We start from the raw sequence: 24,248 nt of genomic DNA on the forward strand, positions 1-24,248 counted from the left end.
CATGGGCACTGGAAAAAATTTCCTAAACAAAACACCAATGGCTTACGCTGTAAGATCAAGAATCGACAAATGGGATCTCATAAAACTGCAAAGCTTCTGTAAGGCAAAGGACACTGTGGTTAGGACAAAACGGCAACCAACAGATTGGGAAAAGATCTTTACCAATCCTACAACAGATAGAGGTCTTATATCCAAAATATACAAAGAACTCAAGAAGTTAGACCGTAGGGAAACAAATAACCCTACTAAAAAATGGGGTTCAGAGCTAAACAAAGAATTCACAGCTGAGGAATGCCAAATGGCTGAGAAACACCTAAAGAAATGTTCAACATCTTTAGTCATAAGGGAAATGCAAATCAAAACAACCCTGAGATTTCACCTCACACCAGTGAGAATGGCTATGATCAAAAACTCAGGGGAGAACAGATGCTGGCGAGGATGTGGAGAAAGAGGAACACTCCTCCATTGTTGGTGGGATTGCAAACTGGTACAACCATTCTGGAAATCAGTCTGGAGGATCCTCAGAAAATTGGACATTGAACTGCCTGAGGATCCAGCTATACCTCTCTTGGGCATATACCCAAAAGATGCCCCAACATATAAAAAAGACACGTGCTCCACTATGTTCATTGCAGCCTTATTTATAATAGCCAGAAGCTGGAAAGAACCCAGATGCCCTTCAACAGAGGAATGGATACAGAAAATGTGGTACATCTACACAATGGAATATTACTCAGCTATCAGAAACAACGACTTTATGAAATTCGTAGGCAAATGGTTGGAACTGGAAAACATCATCCTGAGTGAGCTAACCCAATCACAGAAAGACATACATGGTATGCACTCATTGATAAGTGGCTATTAGCCCAAATGCTTGAATTACCCTAGATGCCTAGAAGAAATGAAACTCAAGACGGATGATCAAAATGTGAATGCTTCACTCCTTCTTTAAAAGGGGAACAAGAATACCCTTGGCAGTGAAGAGAGAGGCAAAGATTAAAACAGAGACTGAAGGAACACCCATTCAGAGCCTGCCCCACATGTGGCCCATACATATACAGCCACCCAATTAGACAAGATGGATGAAGCAAAGAAGTGCAGACCGACAGGAGCCGGATGTAGATCGCTCCTGAGAGACACAGCCAGAATACAGCAAATACAGAGGCGAATGCCAGCAGCAAACCACTGAACTGAGAATAGGACCCCCGTTGAAGGAATCAGAGAAAGAACTGGAAGAGCTTGAAGGGGCTCGAGACCCCATATGTACAACAATGCCAAGCAACCAGAGCTTCCAGGGACTAAGCCACTACCTAAAGACTATACATGGACTGACCCTGGACTCTGACCTCATAGGTAGCAATGAATATCCTAGTAAGAGCACCAGTGGAAGGAGAAGCCCTGGTTCCTGCTAAGACTGAACCCCCAGTGAACTAGACTGGTGGGGGGAGGGCGGCAATGGGGGGAGGGCTGGGAGGGGAACACCCATAAGGAAGAGGAGGGGGGAGGGGGATGTTTGCCCGGATACCGGGAAAGGGAATAACACTCGAAATGTATATAAGAAATACTCAAGTTAATAAAAAAAAAAAAGAATGGAATGTGAATTAAAAAAATGATTTCAAAGCACCTAAAAAGGCCACTAAATGTTCATCTTCCTTTATTTACCGGGTGAGTTACAAGAGCAAGCTGCACAGTAGGAGAAATTGTACAGACACACAGATTCCCTGCAATCCAAGACCAGACAGCTCCACACTCTGAGACCAAAACAACTACATAGCATTTTTAAGCGGGTATCTCAAATGTAATAAAATTATCAAGAACTGAAGTTGGGACCAGTATGAGGCACCTGCAACCAATGCTTTCCACCTGAGTTCAAACCCCAGGTTGGAGAGATTTGGAGAGAGTTAATTCCTGACTATTGGGTTTTTGTTTGTTTGTTTGTTTGTTTGTTTAAAAAAACTATATGGACATGTGTATGCATATGTAGTCTCTGCCTGCCTCTCTCTCTCTCTCTCTCTCTCTCTCTCTCTCTCTCTATCTCTTCTGTGTGTCTATCTCTGTTTCTCTGTCTCTCACCTGTCCCTCACTCCCCGCCTTGCCTCTCTCCTTATCCCTTTAATAAATGTTCAAAAATTGATTGAAATTTATTAGTTTATTTGGTTTTGTCTGCTCTTTTTTTCTCCCTCTTCACACAAGCACTCAGATTATTGACTTAGGACATCTCTTTGTACAATAAGTATTTACTGCCACAATTTTTTCTTAAATTTCCTTTATCCATGGATTATTTAAAAGTATAGTTTCTAATATTTTAATACTTGGAGAATTTCCAGGTTTTGCTCTCTACTGGTTTATAGTTGAATTTTTCAGGGTCAAAGAATAAGCATGCATATGTAAAAACCCAGCACAGAATGACACTTTAATTTTGTTTTTCAGCAATCATACATATTTGAAAGGTTTTATAGGAAGAAAGATTATTAATATCTGTTATTGTCCTTGCTACAATAATAAAATTCTAAATGCCTTCTTGGAATCAGTTTCTATCATCTTGAAAATTATTTACCATTTATTATACCCTACTTGTGATAATTCATTGTTTTTCTTCATATGAAAGTATTTTTAAATATTGTCTTCTCCCTGAATAATGACATATGATGACATCAAGAAACATGAGGAGTTAATTTTATACCTCAATGCTTTGCTGAAGTTGTTTATCAGGTTAAGTAGTTCTTTGGTAGAACTTTTGGGGTCATTTAAGTACACTATCATATCAAATACTGATATTTTGATTTCTTCCCTTCCAATTTGTATCCCTTTGACCTCCTTTCACTGTCTGATTGATCTGGCTAGGACTTCGAGTACTATATTGAATAAGTAGGGAGATAGTGGCTAGCCTTATCTAGTCCTTGATTTTAGTGGGATTGTTTCAAGTTTCTCTCCACCATTTTGCCAAAAGCAATCTACAGATTCAATGAAATCCCCATCAAAATTCCTACTCAATTCTTTTTTTTTTTTTTTTTTGAGCTGAGGACCAAACCCAGGGCCTTGTGCTTGCTAGGTGAGTGCTCTACCACTGAGCTAAATCCCCAACCCCCCTACTCAGTTCTTTATAGAGATAGAAAGAGCAATTTGCAAATTCATTTGGAATAACAAAAAACAAAAAACAAAAACAGGATAGCGAAAACTATACTCAACAATAAAAGAACTTCTGGGGGAATCACCATCCCTGACTTCAAGCAGTATTACAGAGCAATAGACCTAAAAACTGTATGTTATTGGTACAGAGACAGGCAGATAGATCAGTGGCACTGAATCGAAGACCCAGAAATAAACACACACACCTATGGTCACTTGATCTTTGACAAAGGAGCTAAAACTATCCAATGGAAGAAAGATAGCATTTTCAACAAATGGTGCTGGTTCAACTGGAGGTCAGCATGGAGAAGAATGCAAATCGATCCATTCTTATCACCATGTACAAAGCTTAGGTCCAAGTGGATCAAGGACCTCCACATCAAACCAGATACACTCAAACTAATAGAAGAAAAAGTGGGGAGGAGTCTCAAACACATGGGCACGAGAGAAAATTTCCTGAACAAAACACCAATGGCTTATGCTCTAAGATCAAGAATCAACAAATAGGACCTCATAAAACTGCAAAGCTTCTGTAAGGCAAAAGACACTGTCATTAGGACAAAACGGCAACCCACAGATTGTGAAAAGATCTCTACCAACCCTATATCTGATAGAGGGCTTATATCCAAAATATACAAAGAACTCAAGAAGTTAGATTCCAGAGAGCCAAATAACCCTATTCAAATATGGGGTACAGAGCTAAACAAAACATTCTCAGCTGAGGATTATTGAATAGCCAAAAAGCACCTAAAAAAGTTCAACATCCTTAGTCATTAGGGAAATGCAAATCAAAACAACCCTGAGATTCCACCTCACACCAGTGAGAATGGCTAAGATCAAAAACTCAGGTGACAGCAGATGCTGGCGAGGATGTGGAGAAAGAGGAACACTCCTCCATTGTTGGTGGGATTGCAAACTGGTACAACCACTCTGGAAATCAGTCTGGGGGTTCCTCAGAAAATTCCACTTCCTGAGGACCCAGCTATACCCCTCCTGGGCATATACCCAAAAGATGCTCCAACATACAACAAAGACACATGCTCCACCAGGTTCATAGTAGCCTTATTTATAATAGCCAGAAGCTGGAAAGAACCCAGATGTCCTTCAACAGAGGTATGGATTCAAAAAATGTGGTACATCTACATAATGGAGTACTACTCAGCTATCAAAAACAATGACTTCATGAAATTCATAGGCAAATGGAATGAACCAGAAAATATCATGCTGAGTGAGGTAACTCAATCACAGAAAAACACACTTGGTATGCACTCACTCATTGATAAGTGGATATTAGCCAAAAAGCTCACATTACCCAAGATGCAATCCACAGACTACAGGAAGCTCAAGAAGAAGAAGAAGGATGACCAAAATGTGGATGCTCCCATTCCTTCTTAAAAGGGAAAAAATATCCATAGGAGGGGATATGGAAGCAAAGTTTAGAGCAGCGGCCGAAGGAACCGCCATTCAGAGCCTGCCCCACATGTGAAGAAGAGGGAGGGGAGACTTGGTCCCCTTTCCTTGTTGTCTAGACAGAGAGCAAGTTCTCTCTCTCTCTCTCTCTCTCTCTCTCTCTCTCTCTCTCTCTCTCTCTCTCTCTCTCAGTAGGTCCATAAATAAGTCTGTTCTGTACCTTAACTTTTGGAAATGAAAAGGCAAGTCACAGTCCTTGAGAGCTCCCAAGGGTCCAGGTTAGTAGGCACTGTTGGTCTTCCTATGGAGTCACAATCCCCTTCGGTTCCTTCAATCCTTCCCCTGACTCGTCTATCAGGGTCCCAGTCCTCAGTCCAATGATTGGCTGTAAGTATCTGCATGTGTCTCAGTCTGCTGCTCGTAGAGCCCTCTCCCAAAGACTAAGCAATGAACCAAAGAGCCTAATGGGCTTCTTCTAGGCTTCTGGCACATATATAGCAGGGGACTGCCTTGTCTGGCTTCAGTGGGAAAGGATATACCTAATCCTGTAGAAACTTGATGTTCCAGGGAGGGAGGATGCCTGAGAGGTAAAGGGAAGTGGAGATAGGGGAGAACTCTGCAAAGGGGAACCTGGAGTAGGGGGCAACATTCAGGATGTATAATAATTGATGATGATGGTGGTGATGATGATGATGATGATGATGATGATGATGATGATGATGATGATGAAAAAGAGAAACCACCCTTGGCATGCACATGTGTGGTTGACTTCCCTCTGTAGACCTCCTGTCAATGATTTCTTCACACACTTACTAGGGAGCAGTGCTTTCATAGTGTTTTCAGGAATCTTAGTGTCCTCAGAATAGGATGACCTTAAACTATCTAGCCAACTGAGAAAACTGGTCATTTTACACAAACCAAGATCAGGTGCCCTTGATTTAACAAGATCCCATGCTTGACTGATAAGCACTTAAAAACTAGATAAATGGTGTCAAATGTTTGATTCTTACCTATATTTCATTTTTTATTTTTTTACTCACATATATTTTAAAGTAACTAATCATAAGTCTGTGGAAAGGAAGACCTCAAACAGGAAATGAATAGAGCCACATCATTATTGAGATGATGTACTTGCATATTGAAATGTTAGTGATAATATTTTAAAAGGAGAAGAGCTGAATCAAAAGTTACATTAAATCATAACATCATTACAAGTTAAAAAAAAACACTGTATCATGCTTTAGAAAATAATCTTTAAGACTGTCAGCAAGGCAAGAGTTGGTCAAGAGAAACGGGCTAAAGACATGGCACAATTCCAAGAAAGTCAAGGACAGTGAACTCCACTTGTTTCCCTCTCTAATCCTCATTGTTCATAGCTCCTCTTATCTGCCTTGCAGTGGGATTTTGGAGATGTACATAAGTTAATTAAATGTAGAGATTTAAGACTCGACCCAAACTCACAAAACACTGACATCTTTAGGAAACTGATTATTTATACTGAGAAACAGAGCAAACATTTCCAAGGCTGACAATAGTCCAAGCAGCACATGCTTTCTCCTTGGATAATAAAGTAGGAGCCAAACTAATAGGGTCTTTTGAAGTATGGACTGAGAAAAATCAGATTATAGGCATTGACTAAATGATGACATCAGGCACGTCTGTAGGAAAACTTCTTCCTCTGCAGTAGAGATAAACCTTCAGGAAGCACAACACTCTGCCACCACAGGGTTCTATCACCTATGGGCATTCTCATAGTTGCGTTTCTACCCTTCATTCACACTTATATGAACGGGCAAGTGCCAGTAATCACTTTCGATTTTCCTCTTCTCTGTGTTCCTTTTTCTGAGTACAATTAGCCATCTTGAGAAGTCATTTTTTTTCATGGGTGTCAAACAAATTTCCCTCAGCAGTGAAGTTCAGTACAATGTGCTGTCCTCATTTTCATTGCAGATAAACAGCCTGGGTTTGCCCTTTTTCTACTTTAAAGTGATGTTGGCTATTGCTCTTGATTGAGTTTCATGACTTTAAAGTTTTGACTTTAAAATGTGATCTTATTACCCTTATCTGAGAATTTTAGGATATATTAATCATTACACATCATGCATTGTCAGCAAAAATAACACATGAGCAAAAAGCACATAAAATATATAGGGATTTATAATGGAATACACATCTCAATTGTTTATTCGTGGGTAAAGATGGTTTAAATGGATTTTTATCATTATGAGCTTGCTTTCTTTGTTATCTTAATTATAAATTTGTTTAAAAAATCAAAAACACTTCCTTAAGCTGAAGATCAAACTAAGCATCACCCTACCATAGTTCAAGTTGCTGCTAATTATAAATTAACATATTCCAAATTAAGGAGACCAACAAATAAACTCATTGTTTTGTACAGATAAAAGAAGCAATGAACTAAAGCAAACAGAACAAAAACTCCTGTCTTGACCTCAGCAAGCACCAATAGGCAAATAAACAGAGTCCCAGGAGAACAGTGACCCATATCTGATATTCAAACAAACCTCTGATAGTATATTTAAAAATTCCATCTAATTAGGCCAATTGAGTAGCACATGCCAGGGTTATGACCAAGCAGGACACTAGATCCTCATATGGCCCATTCAGCTTTGCCCCATGTCCCTGGATTAAACCTTTAAAATCCTCCATCCATCTGGCATTGAAAACCAACAGAAAGACCCCATGCGTCTCATCCAAGCTTGGGACAGCCTCACACTCTCACTGACCACTCAAAAAATGGAAAAAGAAAAAAAAGACCCTTAAAACAAAATGCATCAAATGATTTCCATGACTACTGTCTTATACGCAACAATGAAATTTAATATTCAATAGATTCAGCATTTATTGCTGAAAACGTATCTAAACGAAAGAAAAATAGCCAACAACTGAAAGATAAGATTTCTGGCTGTAAGATGGGATTCTCTCTGTTATTCATGCTAAGATTCCATCTTCCTGAACTTAAATTCTGAATCTTTTGATTCCTTCCAGGTTTTTAATCGCTCCGAAACACTTGGAAAATCTATAACAGTGGAGATAATGACATTAAATGAACACTTGATTAAAACTAGGAAGAGTGGAACGCTTGAGCAAATTGCAGACGGTGAGGATGGGAGAAAAATCAAATACACTCAACAGTGAGAGGAAAACCTATCGTCAATCTCCCTGTAACAGCCTATTGGTATATAAGATATATATATTATATCATATGATACATATAAAGATACACATACACATCACATACATATATGGTATCTTCTACATTCTACTCCCCAAGAAGCAGATAGGAAAATTTTAAAGGCATTTACTTTATATTAAACAATATTTTGTAAATTACATTACTAAATGGATCTTTCTAATCAAGGAAGTTTAATTTTTCTGAAACATTTTTGAGATATCTTTGATATAAATTATAATTATTATGTTCATAATAATTTATCCTTTCACTTGAATTTCTGTCTTCCTATTCCTGTGGAAAACTGTGTGTCATGCTACATTTTATTATGCCAGATCTAGTAATATAAATGTTTTAAGTAAAAACTTTAATAGAAATACAAATATAGATACATGAATAGTATATATACATGTATGCATATCAAATATATTTGATACTATACACATAGACATACCTATGTGTATGTATGTGTAAAATATATATATACATGTCTTAATGTTATTAATTAGCATTAAATGTTCAAATGCTTTATCATAATCTATTTGTTTTAATATAAATTATTTTGTTATAGACTACCATAACTAAAACCCACAAAATAGTTACAATTTAAATAGCAGAGGAAATAAGCATTTAAATTGTTTATATCTGCTTCTGCATAGGTAGTGTGTCAACCTGTTTTAAATGCACTAATACCTTGGGAAATTTTACATGAAAGTTTATGTACTAATATCTTTTACTGAATAAGAAATTATTACCCAACGAATGGCTCAAATTATCCTATACATTATCTAATGTCTGTGGGGCAGAAAGCCAGCATGTTTTAAATGGACTTTTCTGCTTGCCTCTCTTCAGAATTCTCTTCTAGGAAAAGATCCACTTGTAAGCCTCTTTTGGTTGCTAGCAAAATCCATTTCTTTGCAATTGTGGGACTTGTGTCCCTAAGATTCTGTCAGCTGTTGGCCACACTGCTCTCAATGTGTTAAGGTGCCCTTTGCTCTTTATACCTTTTCATTGTGTCAACTTAGTAGATGAAAATATACCTATTTACTCTGTAGGCTATGATATATAAATACACATGAAGACTATAGGAAGAGCGCATGCACTCTAGAATGGCTAAATCCAGGTACCTGAAAGGTGCTTTGAGCCACAGCTGCTATCTGCGTGGTAAGAGCACTGAACATCCGTTCCTTTTTAATGTTTCAAGAATCTATCTTGCCTTCAGAACGATTGTAACCTTGCAAAATAAATAGATCTCAAACTCATCCTTCCTACTCATTTGTGGTTATGTATCTCTAAATCATATCCTCACTTTAACCTACCCATGACTAACTCAAACCTCTTAGACCAACATTCTTCTGCTTCCATAAAGTCGAAATTTTTGTATTTTTGTTTGATTTGAATGGTTGATTGGTTGGTTTTCTTGTCAACCTCATGCATGAGTATCATGCAGTATTTGTCTTCCTTCACCGATCTCGTTTTTCTCAAAGTCATGACCTCCAGGTTTAGTTTTGTTGGCACAAATGACTATTTATGACTAAAGAGTATTCCACTGTGTTCATGAATGGATGTTTTGACTTAAAAAAATGGAATCAAAATGGACTAAAGGTTTAAATGTAAGATCTAAAGCATTTAAAGATTGAAAGAACACTGTGTGTGTGTGTGTGTGTGTGTGTGTGTGTGTGTGTGTGTGTGTGTGTGTTGCGGGGTACCTCCAGGAAATTTGTCTGAGCAATAACATCCTTTAGATATGACCTCAAAAGCATTAGTAATGAAAGGAAAAATAGAACACTGTAACATTACATCAAACTACAATGCTGCTGTACAACAAAGACAGCAACATACAAAGACAAACTACAGAATATAAGAGGATGTTTGAAAACTTATTACCTGACACAAGATCAATGTCTAAAGTACGTAAGGAATCCAAACAACTCAAGAGAAAGCAAATAAACATTTCAAATTAAAAATTGTTCCAAATAACTGGTCAGATATTTCTTGAAGATATACACATAGCCAACAGATGGTGAGCATGCATATCTAACAATACAAAAAATGATAGTGAATGTCTCCAAAATATTAAAGCTGGCACCCCTTCAACATGGGCACGGGTAATAAAACCAGAATGTCGAATGGATGCATTCACATTTACGTTTACTCCAAGATAATGGCCAAGACATGGAAGCAACCTAAGAGTTACCAGCTTTCAGCAACCTGGGTTCCTCTCTGTCTCTGCAGAGAGGGTCTCACTGGAACTGAATATATTTCAGGCTTGTTTTTCCTTTATGTCTTAGCCTGTTTAATTTTTTAATATTTTCAATACACTTTTATTAAATAACTAATTTAAACATATTTTGCTCATATTCTTCCAGTCCCCCAAGTCCTTCCATATCCTCTCCCTCAAACTACCCACCCAACTTCAAGTTCTTTCTCAAAAAAAAAACCAGAAAAACAAAAACAGACAATACAGCTATCTCTTCCAAACCAAGAAAATCAAAAATTTTAATGCCCAAAGAAAGAGTAAGAAGCAGAATACCAAACTGTAACCAAATTAAAGCACACAAAAAACATACCAAGTATATGTTGATAAAATAGTCTTGAACAGTGCTGTAGGGATTGTGCACAGTGTCACTCCATTAGAGAAAACTGATTTCTCTCTTCACACAGGTGTAGATAATAGTTCAGCTGTTAACTTTTAGCCTAGTGGGTATATATATATATACATATATATATATGTATACATATATATATATACATATATATATATTCATTCATCAAAAAAAACAAAATAATATGTAAGATAAAACAGAACTGAAGTTGGACAAGACAAAGCAGCAGAAGGAGAAGAGACCAAGGAAAGACAGGATGATTTTGTGAATTTTCCTAGTAGTCCTATGTATGAAAAGAACTAAATTATTAGGCCAGAGACAGTTAAGCATTCCTGTCTTAAAGCTGACCTTGACTATGAGTGTGTGAAGGTTCCGCCTTACCCACACTTATGCAGATGTGATTACTTTAGAGTAAGAGTATTTTGGAATTGTCTTAAAACTTTCCTGACATAATTCACAAAAATTGGAGAACTGTGAGACCTTCCATGGCACAGATAGTGTAATATGAATAAAATGAACATATAGGCAAGAGAAAGGTTGGGAATATACTTGAATTGTTGCCTGAAAACATGAATTCACTGTTTTAGGAAAAACTAAAGCTTTCTTGTATGTAATAATATTTATAATTAACAAAAATATTTCAAATCAAAAGTGCTATATATTACAAAGTGACTTGAAACCATCTGTTTTTCCTAAGTTTAATCGATTACTATTTTAAATACTTTATTAGAATTAATAAAAATCTGACCTATCTTAAATATTTTATTAGGATTAATAAAAATTTGATATGTGTATAGCCTGACTGAATTACTCAGCCACGAGAAGCTAGTGCATTGTATTGATTTGAAACCTAATAATGATTTTATTACCTGTAATGTTATTTCAAACAACATGTTGAACTGTGTGACTTTAATGTTTTACTCATTTAATTTATATTTTTCAATATCTGTAAACCATGGAGAACATCAAGTTTATGCCCACAAATCCACTTAAGTCCTTTCATCTCTGCTATAACATTTCAGGCAGCTGTCATTTCTTGCAGAATAAAATCTAAACTAATTTAGCATTCGAAGCTCCTCATCCTCTCACCCCACCTGACTGTTTCAACATCATCTTCACTGTATTCTACATTTTAGTTATTCTAGATTATATAACATCCCTTAAAAATACCTCGAAGCTATTTCTCCAATGGTATAAACATCAAGTGTGCACAGTTGTTTGGTGTACATCATGAATCTGCAGGGTTGTGATTAGTGTTGTGGCCTTTAAGTCAGAGACACCCTTTATAGAAGAGGGGGTAATAAGGGTAAAAGTGTGGGTCACAGTGTTCTACATGAGGCGTCTAAGGATCAGCATGACAAGCATATGCAGGAATTGGCACGTGTGTGTCCAAGGGAGTCTGAAAGGTAAGCTATCAATGTAAGGAAGAAAATTCTGAAACTTGGATGGATGGATAGACAGACAGACGATAGATTTGAAGTTCGTCTCTATATATTTGTCTTTTAGAAAATTTTACAGTCTGAGAAATATCAGTATGAGGCATTAAGCTACAATTTAATATTGGAGTGCCTTTCTTAAACAGTCACACATCTTGATATATATCATTTGTTACTTTAATGTTTGCCTGTCCAATTTCATGCCAATGGTATTTCCATTGACCAAGAAATGGAAGAAATCTCCACAATCATTGAGTAATACATGAACAAAACGTGTTGTATATCCTCGCCTATTAAAACACAAAGGAAGTTAAATATTGCATTGTAGATTAGCACTGGATACATTGTGTTAAGCACAATGAGTCAGTTACAAAAAGGCAAATCCAAGAGTTAGGTGGGCAGGGAATGAAAGAGAATAGGGTACAGATTACATAAAATGTTCTAAAGGGATGTTTCAAACAGGTACATACATCTTAATACACATAACAGTAACTATACAGCTTAAACTGTTAAGACTTTAAATTTCAGGAGGTCAGCATGCAGAAGAATGCAGATCGATCCATGCTTATCACCCTGTACAAAGCTTAAATCCAAGTGGATCAAGGACCTCCACATCAAACCAGACACACTCAAACTAATAGAAGAAAAAGTGGGAAGAGCCTCAAACACATGGGCACTGGGGAAATTTTCCTGGAGAGAATGCCAATGGCTTATGCTCTAAGATCAAGAATCAACAAATAGCATCTCATAAAACTACAAAGCTTCTGGAAGACAAAGGACACTGTCATTAGGACAAAATAGCAACCAACAGATTGGGAAAAGATCTTTACCAACCCTACAAATGATACAAATCCAAAATATACAAAGAACCCAAGAAGTTAGACTCCAGAGAGCCAAATCACCCTATTAAAAATGGGATACAGAGCTAAACAAAGAATTCTCAGCTGAGGCATATCAAATAGCCAAGCAGCACCAAAAGAAATGTTCAACATCTTTAGTCATTAGGGAAATGCAAATCAAAACAACCCTGAGATTCTACCTCATACCAGTCAGAATGGCTAAGATCAAAAACTCAAGTGACAACAGATACTGGTGAGGATGTGGAGAAAGAAGAACACTCCTCCATTGTTGGTGGGATTGCAAGCTGGTACAACCACTCTGGAAATCCATCTGGAATTCCTCAGAAAATTGGACATTGAACTACCTGAGGACCCAGCTATACCACTCCTGGGAATATACCCAAAAGATGATCCAACATATAACAAAGACATATGCTCCACTATGTTCATAGCAGCCTTATTTATAATAGCCAGAAGCAGGAAAGAATCCAGATGCCCTTCAATAGAGGAATGGATATAGAGAATGTGGTAAATCTACACTCAGCTATCAAAAACAATTCATAGGCAAATAGATGGAATTAGAAAATGTCATCCTGAGTGAGGTAACCCAGTCCCAAAAATCACACATGATATGCACTCACTGATAAGTGGATATTAGCCAAAAAGCTTGAATTACCCAAGATACAATCCACAGACCACATGAAGCTCAAGAAGAAGGACGACCAAAGTGCAAATGCTTCAGTCCTTCTTAAAAGGGGGAATTAAAATATTCAGACAACACTTGGAGCAGAAACTGAAGGAATGGCCTTTCAGAGCCTGCTCCACCTGGAGATGCCACCCATAGATATACAGCCACCAAACCTAGACAATATTGATGAAGCCAAGGAGTACATGCTGACAGGAGCCTGATATAGCTGTCTCCTGAGAGGCTCAATCAGAGCCTGACAAATACAGAGGCAAATGCTAGCAGCCAACCATTGAACTGAGAACGGGGTCCCGGTTGGAGACAGGTCTGAAGGAGCTGAAGGGGCTTGCAACCCCATAAGAGCAACAATACCAACCAACCAGAGCTCCCACAAGGGGAACATGGTTGGGGAGGGGGAACACTCTTATAGAAGAAGGGAAGGTGGGATGGGATAGGAGCTTATGGACAGAAAACCGGGAAAGGGAATAACATTTGAAATGTAAATAAAAAATATCCAATAAAAATATTTAAAAACTACCTCATAAAATGTTTTCATATACTTTAGTAATTATATAGTTGGTTGGAGGGGCACATGGACAAACATACAAGTATAGAAGAGAAAATCCTCTCATATGGACTTAAGGGATGCATGGTCCTACAACAGCTTACTTGGAAACTGTTTCTTAATGAGCACAAAACAAACCCCACATTACCTCAGGTGGTCAGAGTCTCTACCTTCAAACAGGCTTTGGAGAAATGACCAAATTACCAGGTAACTGGCACATCGTCTGGTGCATATGTAGCTGGTGAGAACCTCGCAGCTACAGGAACTGAGGAGTCAGTTGTGGGAACAGGCGTGCTGAGCACGGATTACAGGAGAAAGGAAGCAGACCTACCACACAGAGACGTTTGCCTTAGATGAGTAAGAGAATTGTGTTGCCATAAATGAGGAAAAATGGCAAGTCAAGGAGACATTCCAGTTTATAAAACCTAGGATGGGGTTGGATAGGAAGAAAAAAAAGTCATTTTGTGTATTTTCAGTTGAGATTCTTTGAAATACTTCGGTAGAAGTACCCAGTAGAAGACATAAGAAAGGTTTGGGGTTTGTTTTGTTTTGTTTTGTTTTTTTTTGTTTTGTTTTGTTTTTCTTTTTCTTTTTTTCGGAGCTGGGGACTGAACCCAGGGCCTTGCGTTTGCTAGGCAAGCGCTCTACCACTGAGCTAAATCCCCAACCCCCATAAGACAGGTTTTGAGGAAAACTCAGACGATGCACCAGTGTGATCACCTATGAAAACTACAGGGAAATAAGGAGTTCAGGTGCATCTTAGGGACACGATCTCATTCCAAAGACGAAAAAACTGTAAAATTTATGAAACTGGCAAAAAAGATTTTCCTCATAGTAAGATACAAGAGAGATCTGTCAAGTTCTGAGGGAGGAACCTGGAAGCATCCATCATTGAGATCATTGAGTTGTTATCCAGGTACAGAGGTCAAGAAAGTGTCTCCAATTATCACAAGCCTTGAAGGATATGTCACACAAGCTGTTTCTTATGGAAAGAGAGGAACGTAGGTTTCAGAGCTTGGCAAACCTGAGAAATTAGTAGTAAAGAAAACTAGACAGAAATACGTGAGAAACTTTTAGACATGAACAAAGGAAAATGTTGTAATAGCCAAAACCTTGACAGCATAAACACAATAATACTATATAATTATTTGATATGTGACACATAATAACTCTAACCTAGTAAATGCAATATAAGCCAGGAGCTAAATGGCAAGGTCTGATGAGAGAAAAATTATGCCTGTCCTTTATAATTGGAGAAAGTTAATAATAACACATTCAATTGAAAATTTTACCTAAAAGAACAATTTAATTCAACCTCTTGGTTTTCCTTAATTTTTTTCCTCTTAATTTTTGTCTATTAGCAATTCTTTCAATCTGATGTAGTTTGTTACATTTTGGTAAATATATATTTTTTACTTGAAAAGGATAACATTGTATTGCCATTTCGGGGATATTGTTTGTCTATCCCTATAAAACAACCAATATATTCAAACTGCCTTGGCTATGTGCACTTGGAAAGATAGCATAATAATTGGTTGATGGTGGTGGTTGTCTACATGAGACACTTGGCTAAATCTTTTCCTTCTATCTGGTCACTGAAATTTCTCAAACCACAAGAATGTTTTACAAATTAAAGACATTATTTACAAAAAGGATAATAGTAATATCTGAATAATTAACATGTGCATCCAGAGAGAGAGAGAGAGAGAGAGAGAGAGAGAGAGAGAGAGAGAGAGAGAGGAGACAGAGACAGAGACAAAGACACCCACAAACACACATGCCTAACTTATAATTACACTTTGAAGTAATATAAATATTACTTGGTTAATATTTATAACACTCGTGTTGGGTTTTTTTCAGCATTTACTTTGTGCCAGGAATAAGCTACTTAAGACACAAGCGTCTGACATACAGACCAATATATCAAATACAATCCATATTCCTGCATGTTATATAGAGTATATTCTATATTATTAGTTATTTTTATGCAAAACAAGCAATTATTATCACTGACATCTTCCAAATAGGAGACGTCACCTGGCCGCCAGCTTTACTAACAGCAGAGCAAAGGATTGAATGATGCTCAAAAGCTTACATCCTGCCCACAGTGCTCTGCTTCCTGCCTGCTGTTCCCATTATTCATGTGTTGTCATACAGAGATTTTGAAAAGGGATATAGCATTAACCATATTAGATTCATCGCGAATCTTCTTATTTAGACAGTAAAAATATAGAAGTCTTAGCAAATGCAATGGCTGTGAGGAAGATGACAGATGATCCTGACACAGGATTGAAGGTCTTGAAAGTTTTATTGCATAACTCAGTGTCTGCTTCCTCACCTTTTCCTGCCTTGTACGGTGTCTACAAAATAAAATCTTGAAGAAACGTATTCAGGCAACACAGATGTATACAGGGGGAAGTAGGCAAAAACTGGGCACTGATCGCCCTCTCTTCTTGTATTTACCATTAAGACAGTGGAGAACAGGTTGAAGTCAAAGGTTACTTTGTCAAGGTCCTCGGCTGCAGTTATCCTCATCTACTTAGTCTTCACAGTCAAGGGTGTTTATATCTAAGTATCCTGCCAGTTGACACTCATTCAAGTGACCTGCGCTGAAGGTTCCCAGGGCCTCTAAGAGCGTACACAGGCACTGAACAAGAAACAGATGTGCCTCATGGTAGCGCCACAAGGAACTACTAGTGGACATGTCACAAGCAACATTGCTAGCATTATTTAGGGGCCCAGTTTAACCCTCTGAACAGATGATACATGCTATGTGCTATCTGTCAGTGGCAACCTGTTCTAAGAATAGAGTAGCAAATGCTTCTCTTATGGGCTCGAAGCATAACGGACTGAGGATATAGTTCTTCCTCTCTGGTATCTGTAGCAAATTTCAGATCCAGGTCCAATATATGAGCTGTTTCCAAAAGTATGGTGTTAGAAGAGGAGGAAGTGGATACAGATTCTTCATAAGTTCCTATTTCTCTCACTTTTATTAGAAGTCAGAGAACTAACAGAGCGCTGTTTATGATCTTGTCCATGAATATTCACTGTAATCAGTTTAGAGTCATCAATTACCAGTATAAACAGCAAGAAAAGATGAGCTCTGAGGCTGCAGATTGCAGGACTGAATAAATCAACATTGTTAAATCATATCACTAAAGATACTGTGGGTTCTTTTGTGGAAGGAAATTCATTTTAGGCTCCATAATAAATGTATGTGTATACACACACACACACACACACACACACACACACACACACACACACACACATCAGTATATAGGAAGGCAAAGTTTACACTTGAATGTCTTTCCTTGCAAATATAGGTTAAAATAGCCTATAGTTTGGTTATTCAGTTTCTGTATTCACTGCTTTAAAACTAAAAAGATTGCCAACATGAGATTACCAAATTTCTCATTAATGTTCTCTTTAATGTAATAAGGTTTCCAAAAGTATATATAAGACAACGCATTAGTCATAATAAGAAAGAAAGATTGAGTAAATTTTCTCATTTTTTAAACTTACCATTCGCACTGTCAAGTGGTATAATGTATTGTGTCAGTTCAGACTGTAACTGTGCTTCAGTTAATTGTTATCAGAAAACAAAATGCCATGCAGGGTCAAAAGCTTCTAATGAACTATAAAAGCAGTAAGGAAAACAGCCATACTTCTCCATGTTATTTGAAATTACCTCTGAGTTTGTTACAAACACTGTCAGCTATTTGCTGAGTTGCTCCTTTTTTTTTTCAGAGCATTTTTTAAGGCATCCATTCTTTCATTCTTCAGAATTTCTCACACTTTTAGTAAAAACAATGTGCTAAGAGTGGTTATGTGGAATAAAACAAAATATAAGCAGATGGGATGCTAAGCCAACTGCTTAGGAGAACACGTGCAGGTCCCCATCCCGACTTAAAATGGCTGAGTTGCTGGACAGTGTTGCTTGGTGACCAAATAGTGTCATTTGGGCCACTGAGTTATCTAAACATCAGTGATGAAAAGTCCCCTCAGCTTCAGACCTGGCCAGGACAAACATTAAAGGGCTTATTTATCCCTTCCAGTTGTTGGCAATTTTTATTTTAAAACACTATTTGCATGCTCGGTTTTAAATCTGAGCACCGGTCAAGGGCTTGAGTATCTGCAGAGCAGCATCTGTTCTGTGCAGAAAACGAGAGGCAGAAGGAACCAGTTCCTCTGCGAGATTGGCACTCAGTCTCTCTGCAATTAAATCTGTGTAGTGTGTCTATTCTGCTCTTGTGTATCCTCCCAGTTGCTTTCTGTCTCTCTTCCACTAAATGAAAGTAGCTAATTAGCTCAGGCCAGTCCTCTCCTCTTTCTCTCTCCCTTTTTGCTGTAGTAATGATGTCTAATTATCAGCAGCAGTGGGTTAATGCAACACCAGGAGCAAAGCATATCTCACTGACAGGGAAGCGAGTCCGCATCCCTCAGACCCCAAGGAGCCCAGAATAACTCTCCATCTACTTGAAAATATCATTCGAAGCCAGTTCCTCATTTCACCCAATGCATGCAATATATGCTTTTAATGAGAAGAAAACCTCTATCCTTTTGGTGACTGCATTTTGCCATGCTGAAGACAACTGAACATGGTTTTTAGGGAGAAATGCATTCAGACATTGGGAAAGAGGATAAAAGGAATATTTTATTTATTTTTATCTGGTTGAAACTGTGATTGGCTGCCTCTCAGAGAAGGTGGAGCCTACAATTCTGTGTCAGGAGCACAGAAAATTTTTCATAAAGAACAGTAGAAGAGCTCATGAATTAAAATCCTATTCAACATTTCAAAATAGGCTTGAATGGAATGCAGAGTGCTTTAAATACTACACGGAAATCACTTAACAATATCACCTGGCAGATCACATTGTCTCCCATTAATATATGGAATCTTTACTGAAAAGAGAAACATGTGCTACATTATTATTCCTCCTGCAGCTGTCACTTTCTATTAGATGTCTTAGCAGTAATTCTCTAACAGCTCCACGTTTATTATTTTTTTGACATGAAAATATGGGTGTCAAAGTGTGTGAATGCTGGTTTGAATAACTCACGCCCACAATTGTCTTGGTGCCTCTACAACCTTTATAGAATGTATGCTATTTGTAATTTTAATTAGTCTTCAAAGGGACACGTATTCTAACACATATAATGGCTGTAATCAAATCAGTACAAACATGAACTATTGAACCAAAACAGAGCATCTAAATTTAACACAAAAAGAACAAAAAAAGCACTGAAACTTTCTGGCTAGCAATGATATATAATAATTATATATGACCATAGTCAAACAGTACTTTAAAATACACTAACATTTTACTCACTCAGAATTCTAATTCACTTTGCCTAAGGACAAATTATTTCTCTGTCTAATTCTTGATATTAGGCTCTAAGAGAAACAAAGCAATTGCCTTTTTTTGCAGCACACTTCTGACTCATGCAGATGTAAATAAACCATACTCTAAGTGATGCCAGCCTAGTCTTTCATCCAGCAAGACGAGCAAACACCTCACCATTGTCTTTAGTGGTGCTCTGGGCTACAAGAGAAAGCAAAAGAAAAGCATCGTTTATGTCTACCTCCTGCAAACCTTTCAAAAACTGCACGTCGATAGAAATAAAAGAAAGAAACGAAAGGAAACTTTTCTGTGTTCCCAGTTCACCTTGGTTTCCACACTGTCCAAATAAAATCCCAAAAGAAACATCCATCGTTCCAGCAACCATCCCCAGTTAATCTTGGAAAACCAAAAGCAGCTTTCCAAACCTGAGAGTCATCCAGACGCAGCTCGGAAGAGTCTTTCTTGCATATATCTCCGATATCATGCACCTTAGAGAGACCATAGCCTTCTCCTCTAGAAACCTTCTTTCTAACATCCTCAGGGAGCTGTGCACTGGGAAACAGTCGCCAGTAAAAGTGAGGGGGGGGAGTGTGGGGGGAAGGAGTAAAGCTCAACGAATCCCAAAGCGAGACAAAAAATACAAAGGGTGTCAGATAGCTCCTCATACTCTCTCTAGGTGAGTACCCCTTATGAGGCAGCAGTGCTACACCTCTGACCTGAGATCTTACTTGAATGCCCCTGTTCCCTTCTTCTTGCAAAGGAAGCGGATGCTGCGGCAGCCTCCCAGCCCTACAGGCATCTGCGTTTTAGAACGGGATACACCGGTCTCTGACAGCCAGTTCCTTGCTCACTACAGCTTTGTGGGTAGGAGACAAGAACCAACCCAGAAAGAGGAACAAATACACCAATTGATCGTGCCCCAAACCGTCTCTCTTTGTTGTGCATCGCCTAGCCGAGGAAGCCTCAGTGGTACAAGTGAAGAAGGGGATGGGGGGCGGGGACTCCTCCCATGTCCAGGAAGGTATCTGCCAACCAAACAGTCGCGGCTAAGATCTCAGGGGGCGACCAAGGCGCGCGGACTTGTCCTGTGTCTCCCCGCCAGCGTTCTCACAACAAAACTCGATAATGTCCCAGGGAAAGCCCCACATCCACCAAAACCGCCACATTCGGGCTTTGTGCCAACGAGGAGACACAGTAACCTATCCATCAGGCTCGCCTGTTATCAGAGCGTGTGCCTGAGCTTCCAGCCTGCCCTTTATGCGCCCCGGTGGAGGTAGGACACACGCCAGGCTCCCAGCGAAGGACGTGGGACAATGGCCTGACCCGAGGAACAGCAGGCGCCGCCCGACACGGTGAAGACTAGCTTCAGCCACCGTCCCGCAGCGCAGCCCCGAGGCAGGGAGGGCCACCAGCTCTGCAGGTTCGCTATTCCTTTAAAATAAAGGGCCACAAAGACTTTCTAGAAGGGAATCACGCCCGGCCACTGCGTCTGGGGAGGACTTGGGGAGGGGGTTAAGGAGGACGGGGTTGGGGGGCCAGGAGCCAACAGTGTCTCCCTCTGCCTTCCCCTCTCTCCGCCCTCCCTTCCGGGCTGCTCCAGCAGACAAATAATAACAGAGAAGGCGGCTCACCGTGGTCTTGACCCGCACGAAGAGCACTTGCTTGGCGCCGCCGCCTCCCCCGCGGACCTCATCCGGCTGGCCCAGCTGGAAACCCTTCGATTTGACCCAGAATTTAAATTTGGCATTGTCGGTGGAGCTTGACTCTGAGCCGTTGAGGAGCTGGACAATCCGCTCGTATTTCTTACGGGTCACCGTCTTGGTCTTGCCTGAGTCCCCGTAAGTCCTAAGGCACCAGTCCTGAAACTGGCGGTACATGTCGCGCTCGCTCTCCATGTTCCCCGCGCTGCCCTGGGCCGGATGCTCCCAGCGCACTTCGCACCTGTTCACCCTGGGCTCATGAAATACGCAGCCCAGACCACGATGCGAGGACGCGAGGTCCTGGCCGAGCCGCGGGAGCTGCCTCCGATGGGGTGGGGGGAGGATCAGGGAGAGAGGAGGAGGGTCCGGATGGGCACCAGCAATCAATGCCCCGTGCTACCAAGTCTGGCTCGTTCCTAATTGCAAAGGATGTCTCGGACGCTTTTCTAGTGCCCTTAGCGGTCGGTCTCTTTAATACTGTGTGACCAGCACCATCCCAACAGCATCTGGCCCAGAGGAGCTGGGTTTCTGAATAATTAAAACCCCATTCCTTGGTTTATTAAAAATCCCAATATTGACTTGAGGTGGTCCCTCGATGCCTCGCCTCCCGGGCTGTGTCCAGGGCAGGGCAGGTGGAGCGCAAGGCAATCTCCTGGCGCGCGCCCCAGAAGCTTCCCCAGCGGATGGTCCAGGAGCCAGGGCTGCGCCTCTAGCAAAAGCAGCCCTCTGCTGATGAGCCTCAGTGGGCACACGGGTCCCTGGACTCTCTCTCCTGCTCAACCTGGGCCTCCTCTGCGACAGGACTAGAGAGCCAGAAAGTTCTTACCTGTCATGTTGGTAAGCCTATCAGATCCTGTTTTACATGAATTTTAAAGAAGGTATCCTAAAAACGACTCAAAATGCCATTTCTTCAGATGTATTAGGTGAAATTCCAGCCACGCAGGTAGGTTGTAAGAGTTGGGTTTCAGAAATTCGCCCAGTATTCATAGATACCTGGCCATAGCTCTATAGGATAGATGGAGTACCCCAGACAGGGATGCAGTCCGGGGAATGTGGGAGCAGGAAGACAGGCCGCTGGCTAGAGCTCTTCGGACTGATGCTGTCCCCAAGATAGGACCCTCTGGGTTCTGCTGAAGTGGGTACAAGACATGGAAATAAGTTTACCGCACGACACTTGAACCTTTTTTGCGTGAAATTAAAATGCAGAAAGCAGTTCTTCCCTCTCCCTGGGTTATAGTTTGCAGTTCACGCGGGAGGTTTCAGTTGTCTATTTTCCCCCTGTCACGTCATGGACCCCCCTCCGATGCTCAGAGGAGCCAAATCGGAGTTGCTCCTGACGATTTTCCCAAGCAAAGGAAGTAAGCGATCCCTCCATTAGGATTTCCACCCGTGTGTCGCGGCGGCGCTGGAACCAGGGGAGTTCCAGTCCTGCTAGCTGCAGCCGCTCCTCTTTACTGCACTCCCTGCCGAGGCCAGCGCGGGTCGCAGGGATCGGCTTAACCAGCCGGATGGCCCTCGCCGTGTTCCTGAGGGGTCCGAGCCCACCGGGAAGCTCGCTGCGGTCTCCTCGGCGAAAGCCCCAGTGGGAACCCGGCTCACTCCTCTGCCCGCAGCCGGTCCCGGAGCTCTCGGGCTGCTCAGTGGCTCCTGCGCGGCCAGGCTGAGCGTGTGCGTGTGTGTGTGGTCGAGCGAGGGTGTGCGGGGCGCGGGGGTGCGCGTCTCTTGGAAGGTCTCGCGGCGGCCCCAGCTCGGACTGACAGCCCGGGCGCTGCGCGAGCAGCTCCACACACTGAACCTCTCGCCTCTCCCCTCACCCCCCACCCCTCCCACTCCCCTCTCCTCCCACCCCCCACCCCTAGGCCCCTTCCAAGCTCTCTGATTGGCCAATGGGACAAAAGTTTCTGTGGAGACGGCTGGGCGCTGACGTCACGGGCAGAATTGTCCCATTTAGGGATCCCGGGGGCAGTGCGCATGCTGCAGGCTGCAGGTTAGAGGCAGGAGGAGGTAGCAGCGGGCCGGGCGGCAGCCAGGTGGCGGAAAGGAGCTGGAGGCATCCAGGTGGGGGGACGAGTCCAGCAGGGTTTCCATGGAGATTTCCTCTGGGTCTAGCCTAAAAACAGCAGATCAGCTGACACCATTAGCTCAGGACCTAATTACTGCTTATTGGAGCAACAAATGAGGGACAGGGCCAGCTGCAGAGGAAGAGGTTTGCCCCCGCCCCTCTGTCTCCTCCTTTCTCTCCCTCTCCATCCCTCTTGAGTCCCGGGTGAATTCTCATTAACTTGCAAGATTCTTGCAAGGGTTCTGCTTCTCTTGAGGCCACCCTTACTGCTTTTTTCTTTTTTATTTCTCCCTTTGGCATCAAAGGATGGTACAATAAATGGATTGTCCTGAGTGCTTGAATTTCCCCCCACCCCCGACAAGTAAGGATTCAGTAGAACTCAAAGACACTGCTGTCGAAGAGTAGTCACAAATAAATCCACCTCTGAGAGGATGTCTCTTTCGGTTTTTTGATTTTTACTATTTGTCTTTAGATCTCTCACACTTTTAAAACGCTGAGTATCATAAGTACACCAATATACAGAATGAACAAATGGAGACATATTTTGAATTACCCTTCTATGTGTGGTGTATTTCACAAGAACAGTTCTGAAAGTTTTGTTTCCGGCACCCAAGATAGGGCATGATTCCAAGTTGAGAGATGCAGATTTTGTTGTTTTGTTGAGATGCAGATATAGTTCATTTGTTCCTCGAAGTTTCTGGAAGGGTGTTTGGACCTGGGGTACTCATTTACTTAAGAGTAAGCTAGTTCTATGGAGTTGACTTTGTCATAGATTAAGTTGGCCCATAATTATATTTTTTAATAGGTCTTTCTGCTGAAATTCTCCTTTATGTATTTTCAGGACCAAAAAGCACTCTTCCTTGGATATTCAAATTTAAATATTGTTTTGCTATCAATCCCCCATCAATGACACTAAATTTCTTCTATATTAATATATTAACTTTATTTTGATATACAGTAATGCATATCGTCCTGCTTCAAAAATTATGAATAAAGATATAGCTCATAGGGTAGCTGATGTTTGCCGTGTTTCTTAATTATTTCACTTTGTATAGTACCAATAAAATTTATGTATTTTTGACCCAGCAGAGGGTGACAGCAACTTAGAATTTGAACATATTTTGTTGAGTCATAAAAATCCCACTGTATCTGGTGTTGTGTCTACATATTTACATGAATATGTTCTCTGTGTTCAAGGAGAATTTTTGTTGCATGACCCTTGAAAAGTCATGTTCTCTTGTTTTCTAAAATAACTGTGACCTGATGGATAAATCACAGAAC

General features: G+C 40.5%; 1 protein-coding gene across 5 annotated transcripts in view; it reads right to left on the reverse strand.

Moving 5' to 3' along the window:
• Positions 1–22,714, reverse strand: part of Nol4 (nucleolar protein 4) — a 362,305-nt gene extending 339,591 nt beyond the window's left edge. The window contains 1 exon segment of one of the 5 annotated variants that reach the window (NM_001415694.1): positions 20,837–22,714. In NM_001415694.1, the coding sequence (NP_001402623.1) occupies positions 20,837–21,100 (264 nt within the window). In that variant the 5' untranslated portion in view covers positions 21,101–22,714. 5 annotated transcript variants of the gene reach the window in all.
• Between the last annotated feature and the right edge of the window lie 1,534 nt (positions 22,715–24,248).

The sequence above is a fragment of the Rattus norvegicus genome, chromosome 18 (assembly GCF_021556685.1).
Source record: "Rattus norvegicus strain SHRSP/BbbUtx chromosome 18, alternate assembly SHRSP_T2T, whole genome shotgun sequence".
Classification (NCBI taxonomy): domain Eukaryota; kingdom Metazoa; phylum Chordata; class Mammalia; order Rodentia; family Muridae; genus Rattus; species Rattus norvegicus.